We start from the raw sequence: 17,940 nt of genomic DNA, 5'->3' as shown, positions 1-17,940 counted from the left end.
TTCAGAAACAAACTAAACAACAATGAGCGCACAGAGAGCAAAATTCATAATGAAATGTGAAAAATATTTGGCTGGCATTCCAATGTTGTTTGTGATGCGATGCTACCCACCACCCATTGGTTACACCAATGAGTCAATTGGAGTTCCTTCAAAGCCTCCCAATATTGTAAACAAATATGGCAACTGGAACTTTCTAGAGAAGATGAAAAATTGTCCTGTCCAGCTGATCTGAATACCTGAATCCGCCTTTATGTTATCTCCAAAGATAATAATCCATGCTGTGGCCGTCGTGGAGCAGAATCCCCTTTGAGCGGAGATATAGGGAGCTGGGAAGACAGCTCCTGTCACCAGGGGCGATTCCCTGGCATCTTCCTGATTCCCTGTATCTACACCCACTGCAGATTCTGCTCCACGGCGGTCACAGCCCTGGAGCGGACTCTTTACACTACACACGCCTGTTCCCAGGCCTGGACTGGGACAAAAAATAGGCTTGGGCATTTTAGAATGAGGAGCCCATGCCATGTTAACCGGCCCCTTCCACACTCTCCACCCTGATGGCTCCCTGGGAGGGGAAACCCAGCAGAGGTGCAGGGGGCGAGGGGGACTAGGAAAGAGCACGGTGGGATGAGAGCACAGGAAAGAAATTTGAGAACATGGGGTGGAGAGAGAGCACAGAGGGGCTGGAGAGCACTGTGCGGGGAGGCAGAGAGCATGGGGGGATGGCTAGCACAGGGGAGAGGCAGAGAACACAGGGAGGAAGAGGAGAGCACAAGAGGATCGGAGAGCATGGGGGGTTGGAGAGCACAGGGGGAAGCAAAAACACTGGGTGGGGCAGAGAGCACAGGGAGGGCAGGAGAGCATGGTGGGACAGAGGTAACAGGGGCGGAGAGCACAGAGGGGAGGCGGAGATCACTGGGGGGCTGAAGAGAACTGGAGAGGCTGGAGAGCACTGGGGAGAGGTGGAGGGCACAGGGGGCAGTGAAGAGCATGGGGGAGGTGGAGAGCACAGGGGGAAGCATAGATCACTGGGGGGCTGCAGAGCACTGGGGGGCTGCAGAGAGTCCTGGGGAGAGGCAGAGGGCACAGGGGGCAATGGGGAGCATGGGGGAGTGTGGAGAGCACTGGGGAGAGGTGGAGCACATGGGGAAGCAGTGATCATGAGGGGAGGTGGAGAACACAGGGGGCTGAAGAGATCTGGGGGCTGGAGAGCACTGGAGGGGAGGTGAAGAGCACAGGGGGGAACGGAGAGCATGGGGGTGGAGGAGATCCCTGGGGGTCGTGGAGAGTACAGGGGGGAGAAGGAGAGCACAGGCTGGCTGGAGAGCACTGAGGGGGAGATGAAGGGCACAGGGGGCAGCAGAGAGCATAGGGGAGGTGGAGAGCACAGGGGGAGGTGGAGAGCACAGGGGGGCTGGAGAGCACTGTGGGGGCTGAAGAGCACTGGGGGAGAGGTGGAGGGCATGGGGGGAGTTGGAGAGCACAAAGGGGAGGTGGAGAGCACAGGGGGAGGTGGACTGCACAGGGGGGCTGGAGAGCACTGGGGGGCTGGAGAGCACTGGAGGAGAGGTGGAGGGCACAGGGGACATCAGAGAGCATGGGCATGGAGGAGATCCCTGGGGGTCGTGGAGAGCACAGGGGGAAGATGGAGAGCACAGGGTGGCTGGAGAGCACTGAGGGGGAGGCGAAGGGCCCAGGGGGGCAGCGGAGAGCATAGGGGAGGTGGAGAGCACAGGAAGAGGTGGAGAGCACAGCGGGGTTGGAGAGCACTGTGGGGGCTGGAGAGCACTGGGGGAGAGGTGGAGGGCACAGGGCGCAGTGGAGAGCAAGGGGGAGGTGGAAAGCACAGGGGAGAGGCAGAGAGCACTGAAGGGGCTGGAAAGCACTGGGGGGGCAGGCGGGGGGCAGAGAGCACTAGGGGTGCTGGAGAGCATGGGGGAGGTGGAGAGCACTGGAGGGGCTAGAGGGCACAGGGAGGGGAGCTAGAGAGCACTGGGGGCAGCAGTTAAATGAAATTAAAAAAGAAGAAAAATCATTCCAGATCATTGTATTAATGCCCTATGTATAGCAATTTCTAAGATTATACAACACATTCTGTGCATTTTAAAGGATTTTTTAAAATATATTTACTTCTATTTTTAAAAACATGTTTGCAAAAACGTAAATTTTTTTGTTGTTCACATGTAAAATGTATGTTTGAATTGACTAAATAGTTAACAAAAATGTCATTTGTATTTCAATTGTATTAAAAAATGTATTAGTTTAATAAATAACAATAATAATAATAAAATTTAATTTTTTTGTATTATTATTATATATTAATAATTCATTCCGTTATATTTGTTTAAATGCAGCATTCGTTATTTCGGATAAATTCGTATTCGTTACGTTTACTAACAGCCAAACTTGAAAGGAAATTCCAATACCTATAATTTAATAGTTTTAATAGTTAGTTATTATTGGTTACTTAGTTAGTTATTATTTAGAATTTTAGAATTTTCATTCTTTCAAATTTTTGGATTTTCTTTCTCATGTCCGGATTTTAAAATTTTCGGATTTTCTAATTTACAGATTTTCAGATTTACAAATTGCTATCATAATCAAGTTTAGAAAAATGAAAACATAAAAACAAAAGAACAATGAGATGCAAACGAAAGCAAAACTTATTTTTCAGCAGTGCACATGCCTAATTATAAGCATTACACCTGAATGAACTTTAAATGATAATAAGACCTTTTCCCCAGAATGTAGAACAGAGGGTTAAACAATGGATTAGCAAAGGGATATGTCACTAAATATAGTTTGCTTAAATTGAACACATTGAAGGAGGTGTAAAAAATGTAAGAACTATAAAAGAAGAAGAACATCATAATGAGAAATGTGCCGGTGGAGAGTTAATCAAACTAAAACTGCATTTTTTTCATATTATTCTCTTTTTTGTTGGCTTTTAGAAAGAAAAAAAAAATGATATAAGTGTGCATGAAACTGTATGCCATTTAGAATCCTTATATGTCCATAGAAAACATGTAAAAAATGTTTGGACTGTAAAAAAGTCACAGTTATTATGAAGTTAAGTGATGTATATTGAATCTTCTAAATGTGGCCTGGGCATCCAGGTAACACTGATCCTTGGCCATAAAAGGGTTAAGTACAAGTACAAGTGACTGACATTTTATGAAAGGCATTACTAACATTTTTAGTCAACTAGGAATACAAAAGTGTCAATGGTCACACATTTGTTTTCAGAATTGACTTTAAGTGATAATAAGACCTCATAAGTGCCTCCATAATGTCCTTGTTCCTCAGGCTGTAGATCAGAGGATTCAACAATGGGTTAATGAGGGCAGATGTGACTGAAAACAGTTTGTTTAAATTGAACATATTGCTGGAGGAGGGAACAAAGTAAATAAAAATTATGGAGCCAAAAAAGATGAAGACCACGGTGAGGTGTGATGTGCAGGTGGAGAATGCTTTCATTTTTCCAGTCTTGCTACGGATTCTAAGGATGGTCCTGAAAATATAGACATAGGGAATAAAGGTCAAAAGAAGGGCTCCCAATCCAAGACTACCGCCTGCTACAAATACAACCACCATGTTTATGAAGGGGTCAGTACATGTTAACTGAAATAAGTGTGGATGATCACAAAAGAAGCTGTGGATGGAAGCTGCTCTGCAGAAGGACAACCTGAGCAAAAATAAAATATAAACCAAAGAGAGAGACCATGCTGTAACCCAGGACAGAGAGGCCAGACAAGCACAGACCCTCCAAGACATAATTAGTTTGTAATGTAGGGGGTGGCAGATGGCAATGTAGCGGTCGTAGGACATAGCCGAGCAAGAAAATTTCAGAGCCAGCAAAAGCGATGTAGAAATAGACTTGGGCTATACAGGCAGGAATGGATATTGATCGGCTTTTTGTGACCAAATCAAAGAGCATCCTTGGTGCGGTCACTGATGAATAGGACATGTCCAGAAATGCCAAGTCGGCAAGAAAAAAATACATTGGGTTGTGCAGATTGTAGTCAGTGAGGACCAATAAAAAAATAAAAAGGTTTGTGATAAGAGTCATCAGATAGATGAGAAGAAAAAGCACAAAAAGTCCATTCATGGTCTGTGGATCATCTGATAGACCCACAAGAGTAAAATACGTTATCTCTGTCACATTCCTCATATTATTACTTTTTTTGTCTGTATACATGTATTTTAATTGAACAGGAATACAATTATCTTTCTGGGGAATTATTCAAAGGAAAACAGATATGCCCTGCCTACATATTATACATTAAGACATTTGTACCAGCTAGAGTTTCATTCTTATATAAGATGTTGGCTGTCCTGGGGGGCCGTCTGCTGTATTGCAGGAACACAAAGCTGAAAGTCTCATTAAAGGTCTCTTAAAATATCATTTATAACACCTTTGTGACTTGAGAGCCTTTTCAATATAATTTTGTACAATTATAAACATTTGAGTTGTAAATAAAATCCACTGAAATTGTTTTAATCATTTTTCAGACTTTTAAGTTCAATATTTCTTTATTAAGTATTTTTAAGCCAATACAAAACTTTGTGCCTAAAGAGGCCAATAAAGACAAATGAGGTATTGTCAAATCAGTCCTCCTTTAGATGACACCACAGTGACTCCACCCAAATAAAGTGCCCGATCACCGTAAATCTTACCAGATGGCAAGGGCAAAGGACATTTGACTGTAACCCAGCCACGGCCTTTAGCTTGCAGAGTTGACCCGCTGAAAACCACAGGAAAAAGACCGGATAGCTGAGAATTACCCTAGGCATCTCACAGAGTCCATAGCCGTAATTCAATGATATGCTCAAGGAAAAGAAAACAAAATCTTCTCTGGGTCCTCCAAGTTCATTTATTACAATTTCAGATCTCAGAAACCTGGTAGCTTTTTGCCTCCGATGATGGTCGGACCCCCGTGTATCTGTCGGTAGGGGGTTGTCGCCCCCAGGGCTGTATCGGTCAGTATATTGGGGTCCCGGTCCCCCAGTGGTGATCAGATACACAGCGCTCTACAACCCATGTAGGCACCAAGCTTGTCATCAAGAACGTGGTGACGTGCGACAAGCCGAGAAAATTGAAGTTCAATAGCCAGTGCGGCTCTTCTGCTTGATTCTGAGCATGTGTGGAACTTTGGGTTCACAACACTGAGTTGTAGGGAAACATACTTTCAGCTGAGTTAAGAATGTGGCTGTATAGTAGTCCTTGACTGAGACATGACCCACTCCACCTGCTTTCCTAGATTTAATCATTTTGCTGAATGCACAGCAGGTTCTCGTGCCATGCCACAGACTTTTATTTAGTAATATTGGGTGGATAAAAAAGATGTTAGGTACCAGGATAGGAAAAAGTTCTAAATGAGTAAAGTAGCTGGGGGAACAATAGCATTTTAAACTTGGCCAGGCGACCTGACCATTATTCCCCGTACACACAATCGGACTTTCCGCCAACAAAATCGTGGATTTTTGTTCGAAGGATGTTGGCTCAAACTTGTCTTGCATACACACGGTCACATAAATATTGGCCAACAATTACAAATGTGGGAACCTGGTGACATACAAGACATACGAGCCAAAAAAAAGGAAGTTCAATAGCCAGTGCGACTCCTTCTGCATGATTGAACTTGGACATGAACTTGTGTACACACGATCAGAAATTCCGACAACAAAGTTTTGTTGGCGGAAAATTTGAGAACCTGCTATCAAACATTTGTTGGAAGAAAGTCCGAGAGCAAATGTTTGATGGAGCATACACAACAAGCTCACATCCAACATTTCCCGTTGGAAAATCCGACCGTGTGTACGCGACATAAGAGTTCTACTTTCACTAAGTCACGTCGTTTGGATTGAAGTTTGGATATGAATGGCAGATAATTAGCTGAAACCAGGTTCCCTACTACAAATATTAGAGTAATGCCCAAGTAGTTAATGCCATCTTTTTTTCCAAACATATGGGAATTTCAACATAAGTTTCTCCTTCAAGGACAGGGTAACTGCAAAGTCTAAAATGTACGATTTGGTGGCATTCACTTTGTAATATGTAACTTGGTTAAACATTTGTAAGCCTGACTGTACCGAGTGTAATGAATTTTCCACATCTGTTAGGAAGCCAAAGATTTGGGGGGTGGGTATGAATGGAAGTTGCTAACGGTTCCATTAATAAATGAAATATAAGTGGGGAAAGTGGGCATTCCTGGCAAGTGCCATTTGAGATGGAGAAGGGGGTGGATAGTGTACCAGCAGTATAAACCCATGTAGAAGGCTTGGTATAAAGAGCCATAATGTCCATCTATATCGAACCTTGGAATCCAAAGGCATTCAAAACCCAAGACAGATAGATCCACTGAATTCTGTCAAATTCCATCTCTGCATCCAAGGCTAGAAGCAGATAAGGTGACTTTTTGTTTGGGCTAGGTGAATTATATTTACCAAGCGATGGGCAGCGACCCTTTGTGAATCCAGATTGGTCTGAATGAATAAGGAGAGGCAGGATATCTACTAAACAAAGGGCAATTAATTTGGCATATAACTTTAAGTCATTATTCAGAAGTGAAATGGGTCAAAAATTTTGGGGTACAGATGGCTCCTTTGCTTGTTTTGGCAAAGTAATGATTAGCGATTGAAGCATCTCAGACGGGAAAGAGGAAGATGCAGCGGCTGCATTGTAAATTCATTCTAGGTGTGGAGTTAGTAGATGTTTAAATGTCTTAACATATTCACCAGTGAAACCATCTGGGCCAGGCGATGTATTATCTATAATCTATAGCCCTACTAATTTCAAGAGCAGTAAATGTGGAATTTAAGAGCAACAAATGGTTGTGGGTTCATTGGGAAAGCCTTAGTTTGTGCAAAAAGTTACTGATTAAGTCTGATTTGGTTGGAAAGTATTTGGATCTGATTTCAGGTTATATAATGAGCTGTAGCAGTGACAAATGCATTCGCTATATCCTGCGGATGGAACAATTTATCTTTTGTGGCTGGATGGTACAGGACGAGGATTTTAGATTTGTGTCTCTGCCCCTTTAAGCGCTGTATCAGAAGTTTACCTGCCCTATTATTATTAACATAATAGGTAATTTTAAGCCTTTGTGATGGCTTTTTGAAACTTTCAAGTAGGAGAGCACGAAGATCGGATCGTAGTCGGGTTAGTTTCTGGGAAAACAAACTAGAAGGGCTGGGTTTGTTTTGGGCATTTAGAGTGTGGATTTTGTGTGTGAGATCATTGATAACCTTTTGCCTCTTCCTCTTTGCCCTTGCACCCAACTTAATAAACATGCCTTTTATAAATTGCCTTATGGACATTCCACAATGTAAATGTGTCACGTACCTGGTTCGTGAGCCTGACATGTAGAGTAGCATTCTTTTGTCCTTGATTACTTAAGTCTTTTATGCAATATATGTTTTTTGTAATACATTTCCTATTTTTGATACAATTTATTGTTCTTGGTCACTTTTAAAGATCCACCCATCAATGGGGGTTTCATGTTTTTTCTACAAAAATCTTGGGATGTGGTGACCTCTAACAAATGATCCCAAGGGTCTTGGAATTCTTTTTCGACATGTAGGGGAGGGCCTCTCGTACCACACCAGCTTGTGGGTTACTGAAGGTGTGACAGCAGCCACAAAAGCACGATGGCTAATTGATGTGCTGTCGAAAAAAAGGTAAAGTCCCTTTCGATGGCATGAGTGCATCTCCATGCGTCATAAAGGTTGTTAGTTTAAATTATATGTTGAAGAGATGGTGGAAGTCATTTTTGTGATGTGGTGGAGTCAATATTTGGGTCCGGGGTAAGATTAAAGTCTCCACACATCAATAAGGAACCTTGTTGAACTTTAAGGACCTTGCAGGTTAACGTGTGGAAAAAGAGAAGTTGGTGTTTATTTGGAGCGTAGGCATTCACTGGGGTATAAGTTGCCAGGTTAATGGCGCAAATTAATATTACATAGCGACCATTAGGGTCAGGAATTGATTTATGTAGAGTGAAAGAAACAGTATCTTTTACAGCAATTAGGAGCCCACAATGCTTGGTTGTCTCATTGGCTGTAAAGATATGTGGAAAGTTCTTAAGGGAGCATTTAGGGGGAACTGTATCACAAAAGTGTGTTTCTTAAACACATAGTATGGTTGAGACCCTTCACATTTTTGGTAAGAAAGTTCACTCCCTTGCTAATGTAGAAGGCATATTCTGCTGGTGTGGAAGGTGTGTAGGTCGATCCTCTAGATTCTCTAGATGTTCAGCAATGATAGGGTGCGGTAAGAATACTGTTGTCCCTTTGATGCCTGATGGAAAAGACTTACACTGCTTCTATCATTTTGTAGTTACACCTTTTATAGGCTGCCAATGGAAAACTTCATTGGATTGCACAGTTTATAGTCAGTAAGGAAAGCTATAACATTATGTTTTGTTGGTTAAAGATTGTCTAGGGTCAGCACAATTTGTAAGGGGTGACTACACGGCCAAAGAGCAGATACAAAAGTCACATGTAGCCATCATCCTAAAAACATTATGCTTCATTTAAAGATGGGTAAAAAAGCAAGAGGCCTAAATGTGGGGGCACATGCCATAGTCAGCAATCTTCCTAAAAAAAATGAGTCCTGCAGCCCTTAGGTTTTGATGGCATTTTTCAATAGCACCACAGTTTGATGGCAGCAAAGACAAGCCAAAATGCAGAGACAGGAGTCACAGTGGGATTGATTTACTAAAACTGGTGAGTGCAAAATCTGGTGCAGCTCTGCATATAAACCAATCAGCTTCCATGTTTGTTTTTTGTCAAAGCCTAATTGAACAAGCTGAGGGCAGAATCTGATTGGCTATTGTGCATAGTTGCACCAGATTTTGTACATACAGTTTTAGTAAATCAGCCCCTATGTCTTCCCTATGTCTTCCTTACTTTTCACTAAGGCTTAAAGCGATTGTAAAGTTTTTTTTCTCTATAAAAATAACAAACATGTTATACTTACCTGCTCTGTGCAGTGGTTTTACACAGAGCAGTCCAGATCCTCCTCTTCTCAAGTCCTTCTTCAGAAATCCTGTCACCTCCCTCCTGTCGAGTGCCCCCATAGCACCTGAGCTGAGCTGCAGCTCTGTGTGTCCCTGCCGACACGGAACCCTGGTTCAACCACGCACCCTTTCTCTCCTGATTGGCTCACTGACTTGATTGACAGCAGCAGGAACCAATAATGGCCCATGCCAGACACATGGATTCCTGTAGTAGGGGCGGGAGGGGGTGGTACTTTTTGAAGCACCTAATTAGAGCCAGAGGCTCTAATAGGCTTCAAAATAGGGCGGGCTCACGGAGCAGAGCGTGCACCCTGATCCCACCCAAATGTGTGATGATAGCGAAATAATTTTCACTATTTTCACACTAACCTTCCTCCCAATCAGGAGGCAGGGCATCAGACCTCTTTCCTGATTGGCCAAAGTGCCAGGCCACCCTATTGGATGCCTGGCACTTAGGGAGAGGAGCTGAGGAGACACACGCTGGAGCGGCAGTCAACCTTTGCTCTGGTGCACTGAGAGAAGCTGCTGCCTGGCGGTAAATGCCAGGGGTCTGTCAGAGCCACATGTGGGGGGTTGGGGGTGCTGCCAGAGCTGTGAGCCCCACGAGTGGAGGGGTCAGTGGGCACAGTGGCTGCATATGATGGCCACAAGTGGCTGCATACACTGGGCACAAGTGGCTGCATGTGATGGGCACAAGTGGCTGCATATACTGGGCACAAATGGCTGCATTTGATGGGCACAAATGGCTGCATTTGATGGGGAAAAGTGGCTGCATTTGATGGGCACAAGTAGCTGCCTATGATGGGCACAAGTGGCTGCATATGATGGGCACAATTGGCTGCATATGATGAGCACAAGTGGCTGCATTTGATGGGCACAAGTGGCTGCATATGATGGGCACAAGTGGCTGCATATGATGGGCACAAGTTGCTGCATTTGATGGGCACAAGTGGCTGCATATGATGGGCACAAGTGGCTGCATATAATGGGCACAAATGGCTGCATTTGATGGGCACAGTGGCTGACATTTATGGGCACAATGGCTGCAAATGATGGGCACAAGTGGCTGCATATGATGGGCACAAGTGGCTGCATATGATGGGCACAAGTGGCTGTATATAATGGGTACACGGGGCTGCATATGATGGGCACAGTGGCTGCATATGATGGGCACAGTGGCTGCATATGATGGGCACAGTGGCTGTGTTTGATGGGCACAAGTGGCTGCATATGATGGGCACAAGTAGCTGCATATGATGGGTACAATGGCTGCATATGATGGGCATAAGTGGCTGCATTTGATGGGCATGAGTGGCTGCATTTTATGGGCACAAGTGGCTGCATATGATGGGCACAAGTGGCTGCATTTGATGGGCACAAGTTCCTGCATATGATGAGCACAAGTGGCTGCATTTAATGGGCACAGTAGCTGCATTTTATGGGCGCAATTGCTGCATATGATGAGCACAAGTGGCTGCATATGATGGGCACAGTGGCTGCATATGATGGGCACACGTGGCTGCATATGATGGGTACAGTGGCTGCATATGATGGGCACAGTGGCTGTGTTTGATGGGCACAATGGCTGCAATTGATGAGCACAGTGCCTGCATTTGATGGGCACAATGGCTGCATTTGATGGGCACAGTGAGGCTGCAATTGATGGGGGGTTTCAGTATTTTTCAGTTTGTTTGCGCCCCCCAAAAAATTTTAAGCACCAGCCACCACTGGTGCAATCAGGAGGGTGAGTCCGGGACAGCCGAGGCACTCATGAATATTGTGACAACAAATATAAGAAAAAAAGTGTAGCGCTATAGTATGTCAGTCAAAAACATTAAGGTGTACTGATTGACCAGTAGTGTATATCCCAAAAGTTAAATGGTATTGGATCACATATACAAAAGCAATAAAACAGTGAAAATTCCAAAATTTGCAAAGAAAACCACTCTTATTAAGACCTTTAAGATATAACAATATAAAGAATGTGTATCACACAGATTAAACCCAAACCCTTATAGCTGACCACAAGCATATAGGGATGGGAGCAAGTGATAAGTCCCTGAAGTGAGAGAAGTTCTTTTAATCAGGTAGAGACCTCTTAAAACATGGATCCAGATCTCATAGAAATGGTTGTTAATGGTGGACTCCTCCACTGATCAGCCTGATGCAAAGAATAACATAAAATGCCCTTACCAGACGCGGTGGACTCACAAGCCATACAGCGGTGAGTCGTACGAGCTTGAACCGTGTAGCACGGTAGGGTTATAGTTGTTCCTGGTCTGCAACCTGATGGTCTTGAGAAGGACTCCAGTCCTGAGCAGTCTCTCGATTCGTCCTCCAGCACTCTCTTGGGTCTCTGTCCATGTATTCCTCTCTAGGGTCTCTGTCTAGAGAGGAATACATGGACAGAGACCCAAGAGAGTGCTGGAGGACGAATCGAGAGACTGCTCAGGACTGGAGTCCTTCTCAAGACCATCAGGTTGCAGACCAGGAACAACTATAACCCTACCGTGCTACACGGTTCAAGCTCGTACGACTCACCGCTGTATGGCTTGTGAGTCCACCGCGTCTGGTAAGGGCATTTTATGTTATTCTTTGCATCAGGCTGATCAGTGGAGGAGTCCACCATTAACAACCATTTCTATGAGATCTGGATCCATGTTTTAAGAGGTCTCTACCTGATTAAAAGAACTTCTCTCACTTCAGGGACTTATCACTTGCTCCCATCCCTATATGCTTGTGGTCAGCTATAAGGGTTTGGGTTTAATCTGTGTGATACACATTCTTTATATTGTTATATCTTAAAGGTCTTAATAAGAGTGGTTTTCTTTGCAAATTTTGGAATTTTCACTGTTTTATTGCTTTTGTATATGTGATCCAATACCATTTAACTTTTGGGATATACACTACTGGTCAATCAGTACACCTTAATGTTTTTGACTGACATACTATAGCGCTACACTTTTTTTCTTATATTTGTTGTCACAATTAGTCTAATTGGTGGTGTTGGCAGCTTATCGTTTTCACTACACTTTGTATTCTATATATATATTTGGTTTGTTTGGTGGGCGCAGCAGCTTTTTCCTTTACTCATGAATATTGCTGGATATAGATGGGGCTCAGGTAAGTATTAGGGCGGCTGAGGGGGGCTGCTGCACACAGAAGGCTTTTTATCCTGATGCATAGAATGCACAACCACTTTAAATTAGAAGTCCAGTCAAAACCTAACCAAGCTTAAAGCTACTCCCAACCCCCATTCTAAAGTCTATGGGTGACATCACCATATACGTTTTGCAGCGTATCCTCTACACTGATACCGGTGCTGGAGAGATTATATGATGGGACTGCAGTGACTGCTGAATAGGTAACTATACAGATCTTTCCTTTTACAGGGTAAGTAGAATAGGCTTAGAATGGGGGTGGGAGTAGATTTAAGCTTAATTGGGTTTTGACTTGCCTTAAACTTTAAGCAGCAGAGCCAACAAAATGCAAATGTGTCCATGTTATGTGAACCTTTTTTGACTCAGAGGTCTTGGGGAGGCTGCAGTTTAGAATCCCTGAGGACATCTTTAGCAGTAAAGGCCCAAGCTTTGGTCCAAGTGATCAATGGATGATTTTACAGAGATTAATTACTAACATTTCTTACAAAACATTTTATTTAAAAAAAACTAAAAGTCATTGAAATACAAAAATATTTTTTACTTTCTGTGAACCCAATTTAAATTTTACTTTAGCTATTAGACATGTGCACTGCCAAAAAAATGTGTTCGTTTTTGCTTTTGTTTTTTTTTCTTTTCGGGTCATTTGCTATTTTCAAAATTCATTATTTCAAATATATTCATAACTTCGGAAAAATTTGAATTTGTCATGTTCCATTTATTTAGATGCAGTATTCATAAAAATTTCAAAATCTGAAATAATAACTAACAAATTAATAATAACTAACTATTAAATTATAGGTATTGGAATTTCATTTCAAATTTGGCTGTTTATGAATGTAACAAATACAAATTTATCCAAAGTTACAAATTATTCGAAATAATGAATGCCACTTTAAATGAATGGAATGCAACATAAAACAGTTTTTTATTATTATTATTACGTTCCATTCGTTTAGCCATGATGTCATCAACATGCACGGAGGAGATTGATCCCTATCAGACTGTGTTGTACTCTTTCTTTCATGTGAGTGGATATTATGATTTTAATAAATTGTTTTATGATATATACTCAGAGGTTCCCCTATTCCTTGTTTTTAGTAATAGTTCTTATTATTAGTTAGTCAGTTATTATTTTGGATTCTCCGCTTTTTAGATTTTTGTTTTATTTTCAGATTTTCATTCCTATTTTCGAATTTTCTGATTTTTCGAATTTACATATTTACGAATGTTCTATTTCTGAATGTAGAAATTTACGAATTTACAAATTTTCGAATTTACACATTTTCAAATTTATGAATTTTCGTTTTCAGAAAAATTTGTTAAACGGGTTTTTGTTAATTTGAATATTTCCGAATGAATAGATTTGTCGAATTTTGTTGAAAAATTAATCCGGAACTAAACGAATTGCACATGTCTATTAGCTTTAATAATACATTGCTCTTCTGAAGGCCTCTTTAAAATTTATTATTTTTATCAGGTAACAGAAAACAACAAGGTTCCCCTATTCCTTGTTTTTAGTAATAGTTCTTATTATTAGTTAGTCAGTTATTATTTTGGATTCTCCAATTTTTAGATTTTTGTTTTATTTTCAGATTTTCATTCCTATTTTTGAATTTTCTGATTTTTCGAATTTACATATTTACGAATGTTCTTTTTCTGAATGTACAAATTTACGAATTTACAAATTTTCGAATTTACACATTTTCAAATTTATGAATTTTCGTTTTCAGAAAAATTTGTTAAACGGGTTTTTGTTAATTTGAATATTTCCGAATTAATGGATTTGTCGAATTTTGTTGAAAAATTAATCCGGAACTAAACGAATTGCACATATCTATTAGCTTTATAATACATTGCTCTTCTGAAGGCCTCTTTAAAATTTATTATTTTTATCAGGTAACAGAAAACAACAAGGTTCCCCAATTCCTTGTTTTTAGTAATAGTTCTTATTATTAGTTAGTCAGTTATTATTTTGGATTCTCCAATTTTTAGATTTTTGTTTTATTTTCAGATTTTCATTCCTATTTTTGAATTTTCTGATTTTTCGAATTTACATATTTACGAATGTTCTTTTTCTGAATGTACAAATTTACGAATTTACAAATTTTCGAATTTACACATTTTCAAATTTATGAATTTTCGTTTTCAGAAAAATTTGTTAAACGGGTTTTTGTTAATTTGAATATTTCCGAATTAATGGATTTGTCGAATTTTGTTGAAAAATTAATCCGGAACTAAACGAATTGCACATGTCTATTAGCTTTATAATACATTGCTCTTCTGAAGGCCTCTTTAAAATTTATTATTTTTATCAGGTAACAGAAAACAACAAGTTTTTATTTAACATATTGCTAGAGGTGGAAACTAAAAACATTCAATAAATTCAAAGTTTTAGAAAAAGAAGTTGGCAACTTACTTATTTTATTCATCACGTTTCCTTTAAATTAAAAATCCTAGGCAAAGGAATGTGTATGTGTGGAGGAGCCAAGGAACCAAGATTTTCCATGGCTACATTTGCAAATGTTAGACCAAACTGTCATTGAATGTACGGATATTTTTTTAGGACCATATATTGGTGCCATTCCACAAGTGTGCACAATTTTAAAGCATGACATGTTAGGTATCTATTTACTCAAACATCATCTTTCATATTTTACAAAAGAATTGAGGTATATATTTTTTTTTTTACAAAATAATTGCGTTTGAAAAAACACTGCGCAAATACTGCGTGACATAAAAAATTGCAAAGACCGCCATTTTATTATCTAGGGACTCTGCTAGGAAAATATATATATATATATATCTTCTATATACCGGTTCCCGACCGGTGCACGCCGATGTACGTCGGCAGAATGGCAGGGCTGGCAAAAGGGCGTACCATTGCGTGCGTGCCGGCCAGGAGCTCCGTGAGTCGGGTCGCGGGTCCAGCGGACTCGATCGCCACGGGGATACCTGCGATCGACTCATGGAGAGGACGAACGGGGAGATGCTGATGTAAACAAGCATCTCCCCGTTCTGCCTAGTGACAGTGTCACTGATCTCTGCTCCATGTGATCAGGAGCAGAGATCAGTGATGTATCACACATAGCCATGCCCCCCCACAGTTAGAAACACTCCCCAGGACATACTTAACCCCTCCCTAGCCCCCTAGTAGTTAACCCCTTCACTGCCAGTGTCATTTACACAGGAATCAGTGCATTTGTATAGCACTGATTGCTGCATAAATGACAATGGTCCCAAAAATGTGTAAAAAATGTCCGATGTGTCCGCCATAATGTCGCAGTCATGATGAAAATCGCTGATCGCCGCCATTACTAGTAAAAAAAATTAATAATAAAAATGCCATAAAACTATCCCCTATTTTGTAAACGCTATAACTTTTGCGCAAACCAAATAATAAACGCTTATTGCGATTTTTTTTTTAACCAAAAATATGTAGAAGAATATCTATCGGCCTAAACTGAGGAAAAAAATGTTTTTTTTTTAAAATATTTTTTAGGGATATTTATTATAGCAAAAAGTAAAAAATAATGCGTTTTTTCAAAATTGTCGCTTTTTTTTGTTTATAGCGCAAAAAATAAAAAACGCATAGGTGATCAAATAAAACCAAAAGAAAACTCTATTTGTGGGGAAAAAAGGATGTCAATTTTGTTTGGGAGTCACGTCGCACAACCGCGCAATTGTCAGTTAAAGCGACACAGTGCCGAATCGCAAAAAGTGCTGTGGTCAGGAAGGGGATAAATTCTTCCGGGGCTGAAGTGGGTAAACAATGGATTAGTGATGGTATATGTCACTAAAAATAGTTTGCTTGAATTGAACACATTGAAGGAGGTGTAATAAATGTAAGAACTATAAAAGAGGAAAGACATCATAATGTGAAATGTGCCGGTGGAGAGTTAATCAAACTAAAACTGCATTTTTTTCATATTATTCTCTTTTCGTTGGCTTTTAGAAAAAACAAAAACTGAGATAAGTGTGCATGAAACTGTATGCCATTTAGAATCCGTATATGAAGTTAAGTGATGTATATTGAATTTTCTAAATGTGGCCTGGACATCCAGGTAACACTGACCCTTGGCCATAAAAGGGTTAAGTATAATTACAAGTGACTGACATTTTATGAAAGGCATTAATAACATTTTTAGTCAACTAGAAATACAAAAGTGTTAATGGTCACATATTTGTTTTCAGAATTGACTTTAAGTGATAATAAGACCTCTGAAGTGCCTCCATAATGTCCTTGTTCCTCAGGCTGTAGATCAGAGGATTCAGCAATGGGGTAATGAGGGCAGATATGACTGAAATCAGTTTGTTTAAATTGAACATATTGCTGGAGGAAGGGACAAAGTAAATAAAAATTATGGAGCCAAAAAAGATGAAGACCACGGTGAGGTGTGATGAGCAGGTGGAGAATGCTTTCATTTTTCCAGTCTTGGTACGGATTCTAAGGCTGGTCCTGAAAATATAGACATAGGGAATAAAGGTCAGAAGAAAGGCTGCCAATCCAAGACCACCACTTAATACAAATATGGCCACCATGTTTATGAAGGTGTCAGTACATGTAATTTGAAATAAGTGTGGAAGATCACAAAAGAAGCTGTGGATGGAAGCTGTTCTGCAAAAGGACAACCTGAGCAAAAATAAAGTATAAACCAAAGAGACAGAAGATGATGCAACCCAGGACAGAGAGGCCATACGAGCGCAGAGCCTCCAAGACATAATTAGTTTGTAATGTAGAGGGTGGCAGATGGCGATGTAGCGGTCGTAGGACATAGCCGAGAGCAAGAAAATTTCTGAGCCAGCAAAGCAGAGGTAGAAAAAGGTTTGGGCTATACAGGCAGAAATGGATATTGATCGCTTTTTTGTGACCAAATCGAAGAGCATCCTTGGTGCGGTCACTGATGAATAGCACATGTCCAGAAATGCCAAGTTGGCAAGAAAAAAATACATTGGGTTGTGTAGATGGTAATCAGTGAGGACCAATAAAAAAATAAGAAGGTTTGCGATAACAGTCATCAGATAGATCAGAAGGAAGAGCACAAAAAGTCCATTCATGGTCTGTGGATCATCTGATAGACCCACAAGAGTAAAGTACGTAATCTCTGTCACATTCTTCATATTATTATTTTTTTGTCTGTATAAATGTATTTTAATTGAACAATTATCTTTCTGGGGAATTATTCAGAGGAAAACAGATACGCTCTGCCTACACATTATACATGAAGACATGTGTACCAGCTAGAGTTTCATTCTTATATAAGATGTTGGCAGCCCTGGGGGGCCGTCTGCTGTATTGCAGGAACACAAAGCTTAAAGTCTCATTAAATGTCTCTTAAGATATAATTTATAACATCCTTGTGACTTGAGAGTCCTTTTAATCCAATACAAAACTTTGTGCCTAAAGAGGCCAATAAAGACACATGAGGTATTGTCAAATACATGAGACTGAACTGAACAAAAGAGTAGAAGAAAGAAAACAAAGAAGATACAGAAACATGTGTATATCTATCTATCTATCTATCTATCTATCTATCTATCTATCTATCTATCTATCTATCTATCTATCTATCTATCTATCTATATATATATATATATATATATATATTAGTTTATATCCTAGTTTATTCATGATTTTTATTTTCTATTTATTATATTTCTGTTTAGTATATATTTTTTATATACATTTTAAATATATATTTTTCATACTATGTAGATTTATAGTTTTTGGTATTTATATTTTCTATGTATGCTACATGAGATGC

The 17,940-nt window shown here is 40.4% G+C and overlaps 1 protein-coding gene and 1 pseudogene across 1 annotated transcript; both read right to left on the bottom strand.

The window, feature by feature from the left end:
- Window positions 1–3,225: 3,225 nt before the first annotated feature.
- LOC141102461 (olfactory receptor 5B12-like) lies at window positions 3,226–4,168 on the bottom strand (annotated as a pseudogene).
- A 12,183-nt stretch (window positions 4,169–16,351) lies between these two features.
- LOC141102459 (olfactory receptor 1G1-like) lies at window positions 16,352–17,296 on the bottom strand. The gene has a single exon (XM_073591404.1). The coding sequence runs from the start codon at window positions 17,294–17,296 to the stop codon at window positions 16,352–16,354; it is 945 nt and encodes a 314-aa protein (XP_073447505.1).
- Between the last annotated feature and the right edge of the window lie 644 nt (window positions 17,297–17,940).

This window comes from Aquarana catesbeiana, linkage group LG07 (assembly GCF_042186555.1).
Source record: "Aquarana catesbeiana isolate 2022-GZ linkage group LG07, ASM4218655v1, whole genome shotgun sequence".
In the NCBI taxonomy this organism is placed as follows: Eukaryota; Metazoa; Chordata; class Amphibia; order Anura; family Ranidae; genus Aquarana; species Aquarana catesbeiana.
The sequence above is the reverse complement of the archived record's forward strand: the minus strand, read 5'-3'. Positions and strand labels throughout refer to the sequence as shown.